This window comes from Crotalus tigris, unplaced genomic scaffold, assembly GCF_016545835.1.
Source record: "Crotalus tigris isolate CLP2741 ecotype Arizona unplaced genomic scaffold, ASM1654583v1 scf7180000018371.15429387391:27106975, whole genome shotgun sequence".
In the NCBI taxonomy this organism is placed as follows: Eukaryota; Metazoa; Chordata; class Lepidosauria; order Squamata; family Viperidae; genus Crotalus; species Crotalus tigris.
The window spans coordinates 4,770,221-4,790,747 of NW_024096970.1; the positions used below are offsets into that span (position 1 = coordinate 4,770,221).

At 36.9% G+C, this 20,527-nt stretch overlaps 1 protein-coding gene across 2 annotated transcripts in view; it reads right to left on the bottom strand.

Moving 5' to 3' along the window:
• The window catches only part of REV3L (REV3 like, DNA directed polymerase zeta catalytic subunit), a 76,642-nt gene that overhangs the window by 2,796 nt on the left and 53,319 nt on the right, over nucleotides 1–20,527 (bottom strand). For both annotated transcript variants that reach the window (XM_039351204.1, XM_039351203.1), the window contains 13 exons: nucleotides 17,096–17,211; nucleotides 16,337–16,455; nucleotides 15,676–15,794; nucleotides 14,254–14,395; nucleotides 13,475–13,719; nucleotides 11,023–11,131; nucleotides 9,287–9,493; nucleotides 6,825–6,934; nucleotides 6,376–6,490; nucleotides 4,990–5,127; nucleotides 4,573–4,763; nucleotides 3,301–3,547; nucleotides 2,191–2,400 (listed from right to left, as the gene is read on the bottom strand). In XM_039351204.1, the coding sequence (XP_039207138.1) occupies nucleotides 2,191–2,400; nucleotides 3,301–3,547; nucleotides 4,573–4,763; nucleotides 4,990–5,127; nucleotides 6,376–6,490; nucleotides 6,825–6,934; nucleotides 9,287–9,493; nucleotides 11,023–11,131; nucleotides 13,475–13,719; nucleotides 14,254–14,395; nucleotides 15,676–15,794; nucleotides 16,337–16,455; nucleotides 17,096–17,211 (2,068 nt within the window). The remainder of the gene's footprint in view (nucleotides 1–2,190; nucleotides 2,401–3,300; nucleotides 3,548–4,572; nucleotides 4,764–4,989; nucleotides 5,128–6,375; nucleotides 6,491–6,824; nucleotides 6,935–9,286; nucleotides 9,494–11,022; nucleotides 11,132–13,474; nucleotides 13,720–14,253; nucleotides 14,396–15,675; nucleotides 15,795–16,336; nucleotides 16,456–17,095; nucleotides 17,212–20,527) is intronic.

Below are 20,527 nucleotides of genomic sequence, written 5' to 3' on the forward strand. Positions count from 1 at the left end.
GGCCATTGGCTCAGAAACATCTCAAATGGTCATAAAGCAGGTCAAACAGTAATGTGGCCATCAAAAAATAAAGAAAACATGTCAAAAATGCTGATAGTTCATCAAATTGTACAATTTTTCAAGATTCTAGTTCTTGATTTTGGAAAACAGCTTGTAAGTATTGCATGCCCTGGGATAGGGGCGACTACACTGTCTACTGCTGCTCTAAGAATTGACACAAGGTGATTCTGATTTCATGCAAGATTTCCACCAAATCCTTACCAACTCATTTCAAGTCTATGGTCTTCCACAGACCCTGAAGATCTGTGGACCCTGAAAATCAGAACGAAATATGGTGTTGAAGACCGCTATGGATGCATAATGGTAAATGGCACATATGGTCCATTGGATGAATGGCATTACTTTAAATATTAAAACCAAATTTATACTGGACTCAATCATTCAGTAAGTCTTTAATATCCAAAATACTGACATAAGTTTCTTTACTGAAAAATAGTGTATGCCTAAAATGCTTGTCAGTATCCAGAGGACTATGAAGTGATCCAACCTTACTGAAGAACTGAAACCTTTTTATATGCTAAAAGATAAAGTCTCCCTGAGCCAAATTGTAATGATTAATGACATTAATATATTACAGGTAGTCCTTGCTTTAGAGCACAATTGAATCCAACATTTCCATTGCTAAGCAAGGCAGTTGTTAAGTGACTTTTGCTCCCTTTTATAATCTTTTTGCCATAGCTGTTAAGCGAATTACTGCAATTAAGTGAATCATGTAGTCATTAAGTGAATCTGGCCTCCTCCATTGGCTGTCAGAAGCTGGCTGGGAAGGTTACAAATAGTGATCACATGACCCTGAGAGAGTGCAACCGTCATAAGTATATGCCAATTGCCAAGTGCCACAGTGTCATGCGACTCTGGGGTTGCTGCAATGGTTGTAAGTATGAAAACCAGTCATAAATCACTTTTTTCATTGCTGTTGTAACTTTTAACAGTCATTAAACTAATGGTTGTAAGTTGAAGGCTACCTGTAATGTTGTCGTGGCAACTATTGTCTGGGATTTTTTTTAATCCAGTCTAACTCTCAGCCTTGAAGCCTCTATGCAATTGCACAGAATGTTGCAATAAGAGAAAGAATTGGGAAATATGGAATGGAAAAAAATCTGCCACTGTTTTCCTTTGGAGTGACATATTATAATCTACCACTCTGGACCTAATTACAGCATAACCAGGAGCAGTGTACTAGGGTACATCCACTAGAGTACATTCTGCATGCTCTCATAATTGGTACAGAACAATAGAGATGGGAAAGATATATGCAAAACACATGTTTCTGAAAAATATTATTTTTAAAAAGTATTCAGTATTGTGTAAGTTGGATATTTTGAAGTTTGTATTAATGAAAAATGCACAGGATGATTATGGATTTCCTTCCAGGTTTTTTTTAAATCATAGGAAACTAGCTTTTAGTTAAAATTCTTCTAAGCCTCCCCCCCTTAGAGCAAAAATACAAAAATCTGACAGAATAGAGTAAGGAATGCATACAACACTGATATAGACCACATTTAGACTGATCAGCACATCACAACTTCTGACCGAATGTAAAATGCCTCTTGCTTGTTTAAATGCTCTCTGGATAGAAATTAAGAGCAAATAAAAAGAAAAAAAGCAGTCTCTATAATAAAGAGCCATGAAGAGCACAATTCTCATAATCCTATACAATCAGTGTCCTTGGGCAGGTGAGGTTTGACATCGTCATAAAAATGCCATGCTTTTCGTATCCATCAGACATTGAAACACAATTACATAATATCATCATTTGAGTGATAACATAATTTTACATGTTGACCCTTGCAGATATTACAGTACAAGTCAGAAAAATGGGAAATGTTAAAAAAATATCCCCCAAATTCTGAGTAAAGTCACTAAACAAAGCTCCCAAAGTATGCATAAAGTTATTTTTTTTGTTCTTACTCTCTTAGAAAGCATTTAAAATGTTTTTAAGCGTTCCAGCCTCCCTACTACATGCATTAAGAAAACTGTATCTAATAATTATAATTAACATGTAACAGCTTATCTGCTCAATCTTTCAGAACTCCTTTTGTAAAAATTCGTAAATTATTTGTTTCAAGTAATGTGTCCCAGTTACTAAAAGCTAAACAGACTATTGTTCTCTTCCAGTTTTATTCCCACCTTGGTTATTTGTTCATGTTTACGCTCCAACTCTCTGATTTCCTGATTTAGCATTACAATAACACGCTGCGGTTGGCTCCTACATTTATTGCAGATTCCATGCTGAGTCAATTCATCACATACAGGGCAATGTAGAGTGGTAAAATATTGGGAAATTGTCCCTTTTCGACATTCTTGCTCAGTGCGAGACATTGTGGACACTTTCTGGATCTATATGGCACAATAAACAAAGCAAAATATATTTAGTAGGTTACATATGTTTTCCCTCTATCAGTATCACTTTATCTTCGTTTATATTTTCCTCAGTATGTCTTGTCATTCCACATTCCTTAATATAACGTATATAAGTTTATCACTCTGCAACTTAATGCATTAGAATAGTGGGAGAATGCTGTTCAGTTTCGCTCTTCTGCTAGAATTTAAGGCTTGTTTGGAACCAGGGAGGACGCTTAAAAGGGTATGCACTTTGTGAACCTGTCTCAGACAGTACTGTTAGGTTTGTTCTGATACTTTTTACCTACATGATTTCTTTGTACTTTAGTATATTATTATATACTCAGTAGTTGTAACATACAAATACATAATGCTCCTTCTTGGACTAAAAAATGAAGTGCACAAGCAGTGGTTAAAAGTTGTTTTTTTAAAGTTGGCAGTTGTACATTGTAGTAGCTTGTTGAACAATCTGGTGCAGTTCTGGTTTCATAGTCCCTGTTATCTGTGTCTTCAAAGAGCCAGAGAAATAATATTTCAAAAATTTATTGTGATGGAAACTATGAGGATGGCGATGTTCTCTAAAAAGTCCATCGTTTCGTTAACACAACAAAGCAGCTGCTGGAAATTTCATGCTTCTTTAATACAGCTAGCGTTGAACAATTCAATGCCAACTGTATTGAAAAAAATTCTTTAAAAAATTATCCGTTGACATCTGAAGTGGTAAAAGAGGAAGTAAAGAAGTTGAATAATTCAGCTCAAATCTTGTCACTCCTAAATGCTGAATTCAATCTGAAACCCAGGTAATTTGATACATTTTAAAATCGGTATATTGAAAATATACCTATTGTTTTCACTTCCACTGTTACAATCATGCATTATATTTACTACTTCACTTACCCTTGGTAATTCATTATACCAACTGAAAACATCTATGCCAATGAGAGATAAGATCCTAGCCAGGGGAGGAAGAATCTGCTTGGTTATATAGTAGGTTGCATTCAGTCTCAGATTTGGGTCTTGCAAAACATCAATGGGCCGCCTAACCAACTGGATGAGAGGCAATCCCGGCATGCCATAAACAATAACATACGGAACTCTTTCACCGACACGTGGTTCAGACCGTCGGTCATAAGTAAGCATCTTTCTGTGGGGAGATACAACATGAGATTTCAAAATCTATTTGCTGCACGTGGAAGTGACAGAAACCCCAAAATTCAAAGAAACTTTAACGCACAAATTTTATATTTTTATATTTATTTTTAAATTTATTTCTTGCAGTTCCTTTACGTAGGCTCTGCCAATTATGACTACGCAAAATATACAAATGAAAGAACCATAAATTAAAACTAAGATAAGAAAACTAAGCTGCAAGAGCCACTCTGATCTAGGAGTTAATGCCCAGGAGACTGTGAGTTCTAGTCCAACCTTAGGCATAAAAGCTGGCTGAGTGACTTTAGACCAGTCATTCTCTGTCAGCCCAACCCACATTAAAGGGTGGTGGTTGTGGGAAAAATAGGAAGCTGAAGGAGTATTCGGTATGTTCGCCATCTTGAATTATTTATAAAAATACAGCTACTCCTCGACTTACGACCACAATTGAGCCCCAAATTTCTGTTGCTAAGTGAGATAGGTGTTAAGAGAATTTTGCCCCATTTTACGACTTTTCTTGCCACAGTTGTTAAATGAATCACTGTGGTTGTTAAGTTAGTAACACGGCTGTTGAGCGAACCTGGCTTCCCCACTGACTTTGCTTGTCAGAAGTTTGCAAACACAATCCTGGGACACGGCAACTGTCACAGAGGCCAATTGCCAAATGTCTGAATTTTGATTACATGACCATGGAGATGTTGCAATGGTTGTTAAGAGTGAAAAATTGTCTTAAGTCACTTTTGTCATGGCAACTTTGAATGGTCACTAAGCGAACTGTTCTAAGTTGAGGACTGCCTGTATTGAAGGTCATAAACAACTAAAATACATACATATATACATAGAATTTAGACCCGGCTGATGCTAAAAATGTGAATCTACACCCCCCCCCCCGCTTTTTATACCTTAATAAAATGAAACCTTTCAGTATTCCTGGAAGATATCCTAGTATTTCTTCCTACTCACCCTTATGTGATTTAATATCAAATGAAATATTAACATCCTATTACTTATTGTCACTACCTTGTGATCTCCAGAGCTGGAACACAAGCACCAGGTCTGTATGCAGAACTTCCTCGGTACTCCTTTGCAAAGATGAAGTCTTGCATGCTAGCCTTCCCTTCTAATAATTTCATGCATTGATTTTGCACATATTGCTTGATATGACTTATATCACGTGTTTCAAATAGTAGCTTAATGGAACGCTCAAGTATCTGGAAAAGAAAAAGAAAGCCTGTTTTCAGTTCTCCCTTCAAAGCTCATTTAAAGATACTTGAAATGATGGTGGCATTTTGCAACATTACCGCACTTGTATATCATCTGACAATTAAAATGCTCTGGACAATTTACAAGGAAGTCATCCCTCCTTTCACAATTGGTACTTTAGTCAACCAAAGAACGAACCCTCTAACAAAAATGGATACTTCATGTCTATTTTACCTTGGAAACAGCAGGACAAGCATCTCTTCTGACAGTTTCTATGCCTTTTGCATCAAATACTGGATCTTTCTGATCCAACGTTTCATACATATAACCAACATATCTCTTTTTGGTTTGCAATATACATGGCAAATAAACCTATAATAGGGAAACAAATATTAATTTGTATCAAAAGCGCAAATGTTTCTAAAACTATACATCTTTCATAAAAAAGCTTAGATGTAATTTTCCAACAAAGCATTTAATTTAGACTCTGAGTGATAATGTCCATATGTGACAGGCTTAGAATTCCATTTGCAAAAATTAGTTGCTGTAGTAACTGGAAGACTGCCCTCTGTGCCATACTATTGGGCTGGGCCAGGCCTGGCTTCACATAGTCCGAAGGAGCTTCCTAGTGTGTGTTTCATAGCTCTGAAGCTATGGAAAGCACCAGAGTTGTGCTGCACCAGAAAGTCTCTTTGTGCAGTGTGAAGCCCAATCCCAGCCCCAATTGCTCATGCCACTTAGCCCTCCAAGACTTTTGTCCTCCAGCATTCTGCTGCAGCAGCTGCTCCTTGCCATCGATTTGCTCCTACAAGACATGCCCATTCTGGCCCTTCACGGGGCTATCTTCCTCAGATCTCATGAAGAAATTGCCACGTGCAATCTTGAAAAGAAAGTTTCATGAGACCAGCAGCTGCCTTACGAAAAATGAGGCTGAGCATGTTTGGCCATCGCGGGAGCAAGAGGGCAAAGGTCAGCTAGGGCAGCAGGGGCCATGGAACGCAGGGAGCCAAAAGGCTATAGATCAGTGGTTCTCAACCTTTCTAATGCCACGACCCCATAATACAGTTCCCCATGTTGTGGTGACCCCCAACCACTTATACATCACCAGGTGCCAGGGGCGTGGCCAAAGAAAAGGGGGGAAAAATGGAGGACAGCCTTGTTTGGCGACCCCCGTGAAATGGTCATTCGACCCCAAATGGGGTCCCGACCCACAGGCTGAGAACCACTGCTATAGATGGAAGGGAGAGAGGATGGTGGGGGGAGTTCAAGCATCCTTTCAGTCATAAGTGAGGGCAGGCTACCAAGTGCCTGAATTTTGATCAGATGGCTGTGGGGACACTTCAATGGCCATAACTTCAGGCACCAATTTAAAGCCCTTCAAATGATTGCTGAACAAATGGTTGTATTTCAAGGTCTACCTCTGGAAGTCAATTTGGGCTAATGAGTGTGATGAAATACCTCTTTCACATGATTTGAACATGTGAAAAACTCCTAATTTAGTCTAATAAATATAAGCACAATAAAATTATTATAAAATTAAAGTGCTTTGAAATATTGCATGAGAAAATTAATAGTAAAACTATTGTTGAGTGCAAAAATACCTTTTCAAACTTGTCTTACCTTTTCGAACTTCAATTTTACTGGTTTGGGATTGGTAGCTGTTACTGCTTCAGCAATTTCTTGACCAATTTTAAATGATTGTTCCTTAGTAGCTCCTTTCAGTAGTACAAACATGCTAAAACAAGAGAATTGGCTATTTAATTTTCCCTCAGAGTTGTGTAAGCAGCACAGTAAGAGTTTATAACATGGCAAACGGCATACAGGCACATTTGCACAAATTAGCGTCCTGGATATCCAGACTGTTTCTGCTTACTTTAATACTTTATTTCTAATTCTGCCTTTTCCTGGAGAAGAAATTCTGCCAACTTCCTATTCTACTGTTTGAACTATATTCTTATACAGATTCAAAAGTTCTTATATGAACCTGTCTGACATGATTAAGAGAACAAAAAACAACTAAACACAATACTGGCTGGCAAGCCTCGTCAACAAAAAACAGTCTTAATTACCTGTCTGTGTCCCCATATACAACCCGTGCTCCCCATTTCTTTGTATCATTCACTAATTTTATTGCACGTTCCAAGGTCTCTCTGGCTTTGTGCACAATACTATCAGCAATCTGGAGATTTAAAAGACATATTACAAAAATCTTAGAATACAGTATTTTCTTTCGCCTAATCATGCATTTTTCATTCATTTACAATACTCTTACTACTGTTTATAAAATTATATGATTTGTTCTATACATCCTGTAAAATCTTTATAGCAGAGTAAAAATAAAGATGGATGATTAAACAAATCTGCTAAGATACATTCAAATTAGCCTTCTGATCATTACATTCAAAAGACATTAGCAAAATATCTGTACTTATTTCTTGGAGCCAGAAACTACACAGATAAGAGTCTCCTTCCCTTACTTCCATCAATTGACACTCCTTGGATTCATGTGTTTAACAATGCTGCCCAAGCAGTTTTAATTGCTCTTTTGAGGAAAAAGTGAAAAATCCTCTCCTATGTCACAAATACCCCAAGGGTGACAATGACATTTTCATAACACCTCTGCTGCAGATCTCAATGGCTGGAGAAATTTATAACAGGAGTTTAGATGTCTTTTATCAATTTCTAATTTACTTTAAAGAATAACAGAATAACAGAGTTAGAAGGGTTCTTAAAGGTCTACTAATCCAAAGTCTTGCTTAAGCAGAGCCTATACTTTTCCAGACAAATGGCTGTACAATTTCTTCTTAAAAATATGCAGTATGGGAGCACCCACAAGTTTTGAAGGCAAGTCATTCCACTGATTAATTGTTCTAACTATCAGGAAATTTCTCCTTAGTTCTAGGTTGATTCTCTCCTTGATTAGTTTCCATCCATTCTTTCTTGTACTGCCTGCAGATGTTTTGGAAAATAGGCTGACCCCCCTCTTCTTTGTGGCAGCCCTTAGATATTGGAACACTGCTATCATGTCACCCCTAATCGTTCTTTTTATTAAACTAGACATATGCGATTCTTGCAACCATTCTTATGTTTTAGCTTCCACTCGCTTGATCATTTTTGTTGCTCTTCTCTGCACTCTTTCTAGAGTCTCAACATCTTTTTTATATCATGGCGACCAAAACTAGATGCAATATTCCAAGTGTGGTCTTACCAAGGCCTGTGGTACTAGCACTTGACGTGATGTTGATGCTATCCCTCTGTTAATGCAGCCTAGGATTGAATTGGCTTTTTTGGCAGTTGCAGCACACTGCTGGCTCATATTTAAATGATTGCACACTAGGACTACAAAACCCTCTCACAATTACTACTATTGAGCCAGGTATCACCTATACCAGTGGTGGTGAACCTATGGCACGCGTGCCAGAGGCGGCACTCAGAGCCCTCTCTGTGGGCATGCACACCGTCGCCCCAGCCCCGCCTCCCCCATCCTCACCAGCAGCTCCCTCGGAGGAGAGTCAGCCCCGGTTACGGCCCACACGGAGCAGCACAGCCAAGCACATGGCAGCAAGGACAAGACTCCACCCTCGCGCCCCACTGCATGTAGATGTTGCGGGGTGCAGGCGGAAGGAATGGCCGGCATGACGCTGCTGGGCCACCTGGATGATCTGCTATGGCAGGCTGTGGAGGCACTGGGTGGTCCTGAGGGTGGGTGGGGCGGGGGTGTAGCGGGGCAGGGCGGGGGGGCAGTTTTGGGGCACTTGGTCTCTAAAAGGTTCCCCATCACTGACCTATTCTATATGTGCATTTGGTTTTGTGCAGTTTTGTGCAGAAAAGAGCAACAAAGATGATAAGGGGTCTAGAGACTAACCTATATGATGAACACTTGTGGGAACTAGGGATGTCTAGTCTAATGAAGAGAAGAATTGGGATGACATAATAGCAGTTTTCCAATATTTGAGAGAAGAGTTTTACAACTTAGAATTAAGGAAAGATTTTTCTGACAGTTAGAACAATTAATTGGTAGAACAGCTTGCCTCCGGAAACTATGGGTGCTCCAGCACTGGAGGTTTTAAAAAAGAGATTGGATAGCCATTTGTCTGAATGGTAAAGGGTATAGGGACTCCTACGTGAGCAAGGGGTTGGTCTAGAAGACCTCCAATCCGCTTCCAGCCCTGTTATCCTATGTTCTATGTATTCTTCAGTATTATCTGAACTAAATCAGCATTCATGTACTACAGTTAGTAAACCAAACCATTTTTCTTCTAATGTGTTAGGCTAAATTTTGTGTCCCTTCAATCCAGTTTTTGGTTCTTCATGCTGCCTAGACAAGTCCCTGGAGTTTGCTTAGCAGGGTTTTTTGGAAGTCTTTGCCTTTTCCCAGGATTACTCTTTTCCTAGGGCTGGTGATTGGCTCAAGGTCACCTTCTGGCTTCATGCAGAAGTAGAACTGATAGGTTTCCAATGCCTTAAGCACTATATCAATACGAGCCTCCGTTATTGTTAATAAGTTAATATTTTGTTTTCAATTACTTACTTCACTACATGGCATCCTTCCAGAAAAGTTAGCAGCAGTATAACCAAAAGTGACGTTTGCTATAAGTTTAAGGCCAAGCTGACGTGCCTCAAGCATTCGAGTGATAGTTTTGTCAAGTTTGTAAGCTTTCATTGATTGCTTCACCATTATTCTAGTCTTCAAAATTTCTTCCAGCATTCTTGGCAGTACACCCTTTCTTACAGAAGGCTATCACAAAACAAAAACAATAATTGAAGGGTTGATAGTAATAGCACTATTAATCCTCATGTAAATACTTAGTGATATATTGAGGCAAACTGAAGTAAATCCTGACTGATATTAGTAGCAGTGTGGCCATATTTTGCCCAATAATCATGTAGTGATCTCTTCACACGGAGTACCATGTGAAGAGGATTATTGGCTGGAGGATAAGCAAATTGGTGCAGAATTGTTATTCAGGTGAACGTTTGTCTTTTTATTCTGCTACATAAATCTAGGAATAACTTTAGAAAGTAGCATGATTGATAAGATTGTGTAGTGACAAGAAGGGGGAAAAGGTGATCCAGAGCATATCTAGGGATACATATAGCACCAGTCAGTACCCTTTTAAATCAAATTTCTTAAAGTTTCTTTAAAAAGTTGCTAGTAAATAATCCAAAAGTGCTCCCATGCTCTCTGAATCATAATTTTAACGTATTTATTTGCACTTAAGAACTTTTTTTTAAATATCCAAGATAGGGCAATTCATCTTATTACATAAACATATTATCAATCTGATGTTTAAAAACACACTGGATCACTAATATGTGTCCCCAAATGTCTCTTGACAGCCTTCATAGTTTCCGCTCAAATTTTCTGACTTATTTATTTATATATATAATGGACCACAGCTTCTCTCCATCTTCTTTCTTTAAGATGGCTTAGGACTCCTTATGAGTAGGGCAGCTGTGGAAATGATGTGTTATTTTTAGTTCTTTCTTTGGGGTAGGGATGTGTTACTTGCAATTCTGCATCAATATGGGTGAATAAGCTAATATCTGAGTATTAAATTTTTCCTTGTTGTGAAATGAGTTCTTTTTTGTGCCTCTGGAGTTGAATTTTGTAGTTGGCTTTTGGGAGTTCAAATACAATGTCCACTTTCTACTCAATTTATCTGGTCAACTTGCCTTTTGAGAATACGATAGCCTCATATGACAGTCTTAAACTGTCCTTTCATTTCATTAAAGCTCTCCTCTGTTAATTCTCCTGTCTGTTAATTCTTACTTTTCTTAGGGGAAGGAAAAGATTAACTTGTGGTTAAAAATAGGATAGGGATCCAATAAAGTCAAAGCAGGAGAATTTTGTCTTATTTCTTTTTCCATTCTCTATCCAATTTCTGATTAAAACTGCATTTCTTACTTTAAATTTTAAAAAAATTCTATGAATCAGGTGAGAATCAGAATCAGAGAGAATCTTCTCCCTTGTTTTTCTTCCTAAGGGATGAATCTCTTCTTTGGGTGTCACATCATTCTGAAGCCAAGCAAACCTGGGTGCCCTCACAGACAATGCGGCTCATCACACTTTTGAACCACTAGTTGCTGAAAGGACTAATTTTTTTAGTTAATGTCAATACTGTTTTGCAATACCTATTATTTTCCTTAAAATTCTATATCTATTAGAGTATGAAATTGAATTTATTTACACTTAAAGACAGAATATAAACAAAAAGTAACTTTTATAAACACAACGTTATTGTGCTAAAAAAAAAAATTAAGTACCTTAACAAAAGCTATTCCACTGGGTGAAATTGTGATATCATGTCGAAGCTGGTACAACAGATCAGGAGATACTTTCAGAGATGTGCATCCAAATTTAAATTCATCATTTCTAAAATATAAGGAAAAATGAATTGTTCTAAACCATTCATTTTTTTCAGTCTCTCTCTCATGATCCAGCTTTTCCTGCTTGCAACCTCTACATTCATTCACTCACTTATTTGCTATTATTTTCTCCTTATCTATATTACAATCTTTTTTAAATCTGTTACAGTTAAATATGAATACATTTTTGCTCCTCTTTTCAATTGAATAAAAATACCAAACTTCTTACAACAGACTAAAACTGACATGTCAAACACAAGGCCCACAGGCCAGATTCAGCCCGTGATGGGCCCAGGTCTGGCCCATAGGGCTGCCATGGAGACAGCAAGGGACTGGCCGCCAACCCCTTGCACCCCTAAGCCTAGCCGGGTGCCCCCCAGTGTGCGCACAGGTGTCTGTCAGCAATCGCAGCTCACTGACCCCTTGGCTGGCACACTCTGCAGTTGTGCAGCTCATGCAGCGCAGGTGGGTCCGAGCACTGCGACTGCTGGGCTGGCCCTCCAAATAGCAAGCGGAGGCAGAGGCATGGGGGGAGGCACGCAATCCAGCCTGCTGAACATGCTGGGTGGCCGCCTGCCCCATCCCAGCCATGGTGGCCATGGACAAACAAAGAGACGGTAGGGCTGTGGCCATGTGTGCTCAGTCTCATCGTCCAACCTTGTCCTCCACCGAGCCTGCCACCCACCACCATCCCCCGATGGCTCCAGCAAACAGGTGGAGAAACCCCATCCCTAAGAGGCAGTCGGGACTTCCCTCTCCACTCCAAGGCTTCTCTGGTTGATCATACCCCAGCGCCCCCCCGGTCCCGCCCCCACCCTCTGCCAGAGACCCTAGGATCCCCTCCAGTTCCACCCGGGCCTCAGACATCAAACTGGCCAAGCTCACCTAGTCAGCAGTGACCACCCAGTCACACCCCCACGAGGGCAGTCACAATGCTCATGTGGCCCTCAATGAAATCAAGTTTGACACCCCTGGACTAAAACAACAATATCCATAACAATACCATTACAAAATAAAGTCAACAGATCATAAAAGCTGGTTTATTAATTATACATTTGGGAAATAGGATGTTTTTAATCCATCAGCAACAGAACAAAGAGTTGCACTCATAAATTTCTCTTGTGGAAAATACCAGTTTCTATTCTGTTGCTGAAATCTCACTTGTTTCACTTATGTCTCTCAATAAATTTAGACAATTAATCTTTTTTAGATCAAAAGAAAAATACTTTGTAATCTTCATTTTTTATGTCATGCAATAATTATAATTTATTGTTAGGAGTTATGTTGGATATCTTCTCAGCCTATTTATATAAGTCCTGTCATAAATTAATACAATTAACAAAATATGATAGATTTGAATCTGCACAATCACCACAGTGTTTTCTTTTTGTGTAAGCAAATGCTCTCTCCAGATTGCCAATTTTAAAATTTGCAAATATACAGATTGTCACTGATTTACAATCACAATTGGGACTGGAATCTCAGTCATTCAGCAAAGCAATCATTAACTGAGATGTCCATGTAAGTGACACAATCCCAGCATTCCCAATTGTTAAGGAGACAGACCAAGAGAACTGCCTGCTGGGAGGACATCTTAACTCCACATGGAGCTGAGATTTCCACCCCACTCTGATCAGCAGCCTTTTGAGAGCTGTTAGGCAAGAGCTGAGATTCCCTCCCAGCAGGCAGCTCTTCAACAGTGACTCATTGTGTGTGTGTGTATGTGTGTGTGTGTGTGTGTGTGTGTGTGTGTGAGAGAGAGAGAGAGATATTTTGTCACTGGTCTTAACTGCTTTGCAGACCATAAAGCACCCTTTCTGAGTCCACTATGAATTTGAACACTTGTTATGCAACTACTTGTTAAGTGAAGACTGACTGTATTGTCTCTCTACAGCAGTGCTTCTCAATTATTTTCTGTCATGCCCCCCTAGGAAGAAGAAAACATTTTGCGCCCCCCGCGCGACTGTAAAAATTTTTTTTCTGTACAGAGGACCGATTTCCGGGTCTAAAAGTCACACGGGCAGGTTTGGCCAATCAGGATAGAGCATCATGTCTATCCAATCGGGTCCTTTGCATGTGTCACGTGCGTTGGCGGTCATGTTGTCCTCCGCATCGGGCTGCCGCTTGCGAGTGAGTCGGATGATCCGATCTAGAAATCCAATATGACAGTATTTGCCAGGTCAAACGAGCCCCCCTTTACGGAGCCTCGCGCCCCCCCTGGGGGGCGTGCCCCACTATTTGAGAAGCACTGCTCTACAGGCAAGAGAGTTATTTTTAAAAGAGAAAGTGCTATACATTTATTCTATTAGTAGTGCAAACATGCACAGAGATTTAAATGATTAATACTCACTTCCCCAAGTTTTCAATATGTCCCAAGCATGTGGAAAAGCAATAATTGTATGCTATCACTATGGATGGGTATAAAGACTGAAAATCTAGCACAAGGACAGCATTGCTGTAGAAACGGGATTCTGGCTCCATTATTAAAGGAATACACTGAGGAGCCCTCATTTGAGCTCGTTGTTGAACGCTGGGTGTCACAGCAATGTAATTCATTGGTTTGGCAATACGTAGCATCATTGATTCCACACGATACTAAGTAAAACAAAAAATCAGTAATTAGCAATCCAACCTAGAAATTTACTGAATGTTTGTCAACATCATGCTGAACAACAACTCAAGAGCAATTCATTCACAAATATTAATAATTAAAGCTGTAATGTGGAGGTCCCAGCATCACTGGCTGGCATAGGACAATCAGGAAACAAAAGCTGTATCCCATGTTTATTTTTCAAATGACAGAAAAATAGACAAATTTTGTTAGGAATGCCAATCTACTCAAGAACACAATTCTGAGACTAGCGGCAAGTGCCAGAGTTAAGACAACAGAAAATATAATTTATCCTAGAACTAATTCAGGAACCAAAAGTATTTGTGTCTACTTCTACCAAGAAAAAAGTTAACTCTCTTCTCACAGAGGAAGGATAGACCTGGAACCAATATAAACGATTGGCTAAAGCAATCATTGTCTGTAATATAAAGTGATTGTTTATGTTTACTATAATTCTCTATGAATTAAAAAGGATATGTTCATTTTTAAACAATTAAATCAAAGCAATTAAAGGTTACCTGTGATCCTCTTGTCAATACATGCAAGAACTGAATTCCAAACAACCTTGCCATTTCACTTGTTCTGCCAATCAAGTCCAATTGTTCCAATAGCTGTATATTCCCACGAACACGACTAATATAATAATCAACAATTTTCCACCTTTAAAATAAAATCATTAATATGTAAAACCTTCAAAACTAAATTACAAAAGAGTATTTATTTTGAAAAAAAGCCCAAGAATTTGCTATGAATTTTAAAAATAGAAAGCAATTTTGTATTACTCTTTGAAACAAAACTGAACAAAACTGGTATACGATGGCTTTACTGGAATACGAACACTTATGTATTTCAGATTTATTTATACTATTGGTTTTCTCTACAATCACTATGGAAAAGATTCTTCATGCACAAAGGTGCAAATTTCATATTTAGATGTATCAATTGTAGTTTATTGGGATCAGCTGATGGTATCTAGGTGACTTAACGTACCTCTCTGTGGAAAGTTAAAAAAAAAAAAAGTTGTGAGGAACATGGGGAACACCAAATGCTGCCACTTTTTTCTGCGGCAAATTTCCATAAAGCTGCAAAAGCTGCACTGTGAAATCTTTAGACAATTAAAAAAATCTTTGTTATTGATTACCACCTATTACCACCTATTATCTCAGAATACAAATTGTCTTGTGAAGATTTGAGACAATGTGAGATAACTGCAAGTTAAATAGATTAAATAATGTTAATGCTTACAATAACATTGACCTGATAATTCATATCATGTAAGTTTTCATGCATTTCAGCCAATTCCATGGGCATTGTATTTTAAATGTAAAAGTAGAGTGGTTTACCAAGCTTACTGTATTCTTAATTAATTGTATAGCCAATTTACTTTTAGATAGCATTAACACCGTTCTATTCAATGAACAGACTTATAACAGAGCTAAAACACTATGAAAACAAGCAGCACCAAGCCTCATACTTGCAACAAGCTGAAACCGTCAACTTCATTTTTAAAAAAAAACAAAACCTGAGGCTTGTTCTGAATTGAATCTGATAAATTCAAGAGTTGTTTGATAATATAGGACTCTATTACTCCACTAGTCATGCAATGTCTTTCCTAAACAAACCACAATTAAATATAGTTCAAGGTCCAGAATGACATTCTAAGCAATTAATCTGGAATGCAAGTATAACCTTCTGTTCTCTTTTTCACACCTCCAACAAAAGAGAAAAAGATCAAGGGGAGACTGGAAGCAATTTGATCAATCTCAAAATGTGCCTGATGACATCAGGAAGATGAATATGGAGATCTGATCTATAATGCTGACCTGTTGATTTACAACTTCAGTTTGGAACTACAATTATAATTTCTCCTTTCTAATATATATAGTAATCGCATTTGGTACTAGGCAATTAATTTTAAAATGATCATTACGGACAATTACCGATAGGTGTCTGCCTTGTTGTCAAACCAATCAGACAGAACACGAGAAGTGAAGAGTGGGAAACGCTGATGAAGTATATGAAAGCTCACATTTTCAAATGTATAGTTGGTCAAAGCCACCTAAAAAATAGAAAATTTGGATGATTATATTTTTCTGTAGTTTACAGTATATCCAGGAATGGAATTGATTCTATTGGAATGGAATTCAATAGAACAATTATACAGAGAATAGGTTGAAAATTGCCACAACTTTTAGTAGTTTCATTTTACAAAGAGTTTGGTACAAAACAGGGCAAGGATTCAGATTTCAAACAGCCTAAATACTGACCAAAATCTCAGAACACATGCTGAGAGAATGTTGAAGGAAGCAAGTTCAAATCCTTTATGCCACAGAGACACCTTGCACTCTCACAGTGACCTTGAATTTTCACAGGCTTTGCATCACTAAGCTAATCAAAAATGCAGTTAAAAATATTTCCCATCCCTATCAACCAATAACTAATATTGCTGCATTCCATAAAACATATTTCTATCATTCTGAAAATGAGTAGTTTATTTCAGAATAAACTCTTTGAAAATGTTATTTTATAATAATTTGAATTTATATACACCTAATAATCCTATTGCCCTTTTCCAAGTTTTATAACTTTGCCAGATGTTACCTCATGTCTCATAATTCTCCAGATATTTAATATAACTCTTCCAATAATGTTTATTTCACTCATTGTATCTGCTCCATATTCATCTAGATCTGAAGCAAATCTGTTCTCTTTCTTATCATCTAAAATAAAAAATAAATAAATTTAATGATAAATACTAAAGGTGCATATATCAGAACAAAACATTCATGCTTAAATCTAAGTTTGCTACAATGGTAATAAATCATCCTGGCAAGCTGTATGCTACACTTCAACTTAAGGATACAAATGCAATTCTCATTTTTTCTCTTGTGTTACTGAAGAATCATAACACTTTAAGAAACAGACCTGCAGGTCTGAATTTATGTCATAACAATGCATACCTTTGGCTTGTGTTCACAGGTAATAAAAATCTGATTGCATATCCCTCTGTGGCAATTATACTTCATATCTGCTGCCAAACATCAGGTTGATAAACTAAGTATGGAATAACAAGGTGATCTTAATTTATTCACATTAGAATAAATTAAGGTCACCTAACATATATTGGTTGATATTTTGATAGCTGCATCTCCTATTTCTATCCCTTATCAGAAATAAGGGTTAGAAATAGAATATGGATTCAGTTATTTAACGTCACAAACTTAGTAAGTCAAATTTCCCTATTAAACTGATAAATTAACAGCTTGCTATAGGGGCAGAATACAAGGAATACACCCAGCTAATGGTCATTTCAAAAAATGGACAGAAGACTCATAATTAACACATGGTTCACAAACACACCTGGAACACGAGAGATCATCTGACATAAATCAACATCCAGAGCAGCAGCTCTCTGTAAGAGGTATCCCCAAGAATGCATTTGGACTTCATAGCCTAACAAAATATCTGGATCATACCTAAAAACAGAAAGATTAGCAATTATTTAATTTAAATTTATTCAAATGTCACTAAATTAAGTACATATAGTTATTTGGTGAAGCAGTTTAATTCCCTATGTGTGGAAAGATGTATACAAAATTGATCTTAAGTACTGTGTACAGGTAGTCCTCCACTTATGACCACAATTGAGCCCAAAATTCCTGCTAAGCGAGACAGCTGTTAAGTGAATTTTGCTCCATTTTACGATTTTTCTTACCACAGTTGTTGAATGAATCACTGCAGTTGATAAATTAGTAACATTGTTAAGTGAATGTGGCTCTCCCTTGATCTTGCTTGTTAGAATGTTGCAAAAGGTGGTCACATGACATCAGGTCACTGCAACTATCATAAATATGAGTCAGTTGCCTAAAAATCTAAATTTTGATCATGTGACTATGGGTATACTGCAATGATTGTGTAAAACACAGTCATAAGTCACTTTTTTAGTGCCGTTATAACTTTGAATGGTCACTAAATGAACTGTTATAAATTGAGGACCACCTGTATTGTCATTATTTGTCAAATAATTGAACTGAAATTCAAGTGAAGATGACAAATTATTTTGGAACCTGGAGTTTTTTCTTAAAAAAAGCTCAGTCCTCCCGACTAAAGGCATCACAGAGCTGGAGAACATTGGTTCTTTTTTTTTAAAAAACAAAATAAATGGATTGAATTTCTAGTTAAAAGGAGAAAAAATACACAGCGTTATCGTTGAACTGATTAGCTTCATAGTAGATTTCGATGTATGAATGTATAACTTAGTCTTAAAAAAGGATTACTGTTTTGTTACTCTTAAGGCAGCATTTTTTCATAATTTAAAAAAGCTGATAGTTTCTAATTCAGAGAAACCATTTTTATAGATCAGAAATTTTAAATGTCTGTTTATTTTAGGTTATGCTATAAAATATGTAAAATAGAGTAATTTTTATGGCTACTACACTTCATTTTAAATGTGTGAGTTATTCTACAAATTAGTTTCCAGAGAAACTGAGTAAAGTAGTCCAATGTAAAAAAATTACTTCTTTTTCACAGTAGGAAAAGAGAAGCTGGCAGCTATTTGAAGTGATTAATTTTCTAAAAAAAAAAAGTTCAGTAAATATTTGACTTGCTTTTATTTACAATGACAGATCCCTGTATCGCCTTAAACTTATTTTGCATCTCTTTCACCTAAAAATAAAAAAAGGCCAAATAGCCTTGTGTTAGTAGATTGTTAGCCATACCAAACCAGATGTAAAACATTTTGGTTTCCAATTAATAAATCTTTGCTTTGATTTAAAAAGACAGTCTGAAAGCTTTAATTCTTATAAATAATGTATTCAGATGAATGCTGGCAAGATTCCTAATGGTCTTACTTCAAATAAGATGAACATTTCTATAAATTCTGAGCAAGCTTTGCATGACTAGAAATCTGCAATTTTCCATTCAGATAAAGTTTTGATCCACATGATAGATGACTGTTCTAATGCTAATTAATTACCCAATAAAAATAAATAATCAAGAATCCATTTAACAGAAACATTGGTTGAAAAAATATATACATGTCCAAAACTATTTTGCTTACCCGTGCAGAAAATGAATATTTATATTGAGAATAATTTCATTCTTATCAAGACATTCTGTGCCTGAAATGTAGCATACCAAAGCTTCTGCTGGTGGATTCACACATGAATGAATGCTTCTCATAAAATATTTTCTCTACATGGAAAATTAGACCTAAAGATATTGACTAGCTCAATGGGAATACGCTATGTGCACTAGGTAACATAAAGCAGAGTGTCAAGGAATTTTTTTTGTGCAACAAGTTTTTGAAGTTTTTTTTTTCTACACAAAAATCAAGCCAGAAGGGCATTTTTGTAGAAAAAAAAAATCCCTGGATGCTTAAAATTATAACAGCCTTTATACAATATTTCTCTGTGTGTCTTTAGTTTCATTTCTTTTGGGGCAGGGGATCTTTTTGATAGGCAGAAATGGAACTCTTACTCCAAATGAATCTTTTTTGGGGTCTTCTTAGGATGACCCATCTCATTCAAACAGTAATACAACTCTCTGGTTCAGAAATCTATCTACTCTGAAATAATAGGAGTAGTTTGAATAAATAGCAACAATCGGGTGCATATGCTCTGTAGTCTCTTAAACATTTCAGTTACTTTAATTCTAGTTGTTTTGTAACCACAGAGTTATGTATGGATGTATATATATGTATTTAACAATATAAAACAATATGAACTCTTTATTATCAGCTTTTCTTCAATGGAGTCATAAACATTGATGATGATGTCTTCCACAGGTAAAAGTAGGGCATCTATTATTGCCCTAATGTTTATGATGGATATTACTAACTTGACAGATAGTATTTCTGTGCACATTACCAAATTCAAATCCAGTATTTTCAATTAAATAACATTTAGAGCATGGATTGTTTTCCAGGAGTTCAAGACAGACTACCTAAATTTTCCCTACTGATCTCAAATCACCCAATGAGCTTTCACAGCTTAGAGTGGAAATGAACCTGGGATTCCTTGTGCCAATCAATCCCTCGACCATTATATTAGTTGGGCTCTCCAATTACATTGTAGCAAATCATATAAAAGACTCCTGACATGTTGGTGAGTCTTAATCTGTAACAGTAGATAGGACTGAGATATATAAGTAAATAGACTGATAAGAAAAATAGTTCTACTTATTTTGTTTGCAAATTTTGCCAAAACTTCACTAAGTAAGCCACAGATCAGAAGACGTTTATATGAAATCTAAATCATGTCATACTGTTTTATCCAACTTTAATACCTGAAAATCCTATCTGTATTAATGTAGTGATGGATTCACTGAATAATTTCAGCATCTTGATAAGACAAGCAAAGTATTTATTAAATTTTACTGGAATTAAAAATTAAGATATGTAACTTGATTAAAGAAATGCTACATATTTATTGCTAGTGTTATTCCACATTATAAAGGTCACTACTGATGCAATGTGAGTAGTTACAGCTATTAGGTTTCTTTTTATTCCATTCTCAGTTCTAATTGTTGGTATAGAATTCACAAGAACTCAGTTTATAAACTAAACACCTTCATGGAGAAAGCCACTGCAGTTTAACTAAATAACTTATAAGTTTCTTTGATAGGCACATATATGTGTGCCTCAGATTTAGTCCACAAAGATGTTTTTTGCACTGGTCATTTCAGAAACCATTTGGCTATTTCTGCACATTTGTTTTGTATTCTTCAGTTATGACTGATAACCAAACAATAAAAACTGTAGTCAAGTACACTGAATATATACTAGGAGATCAG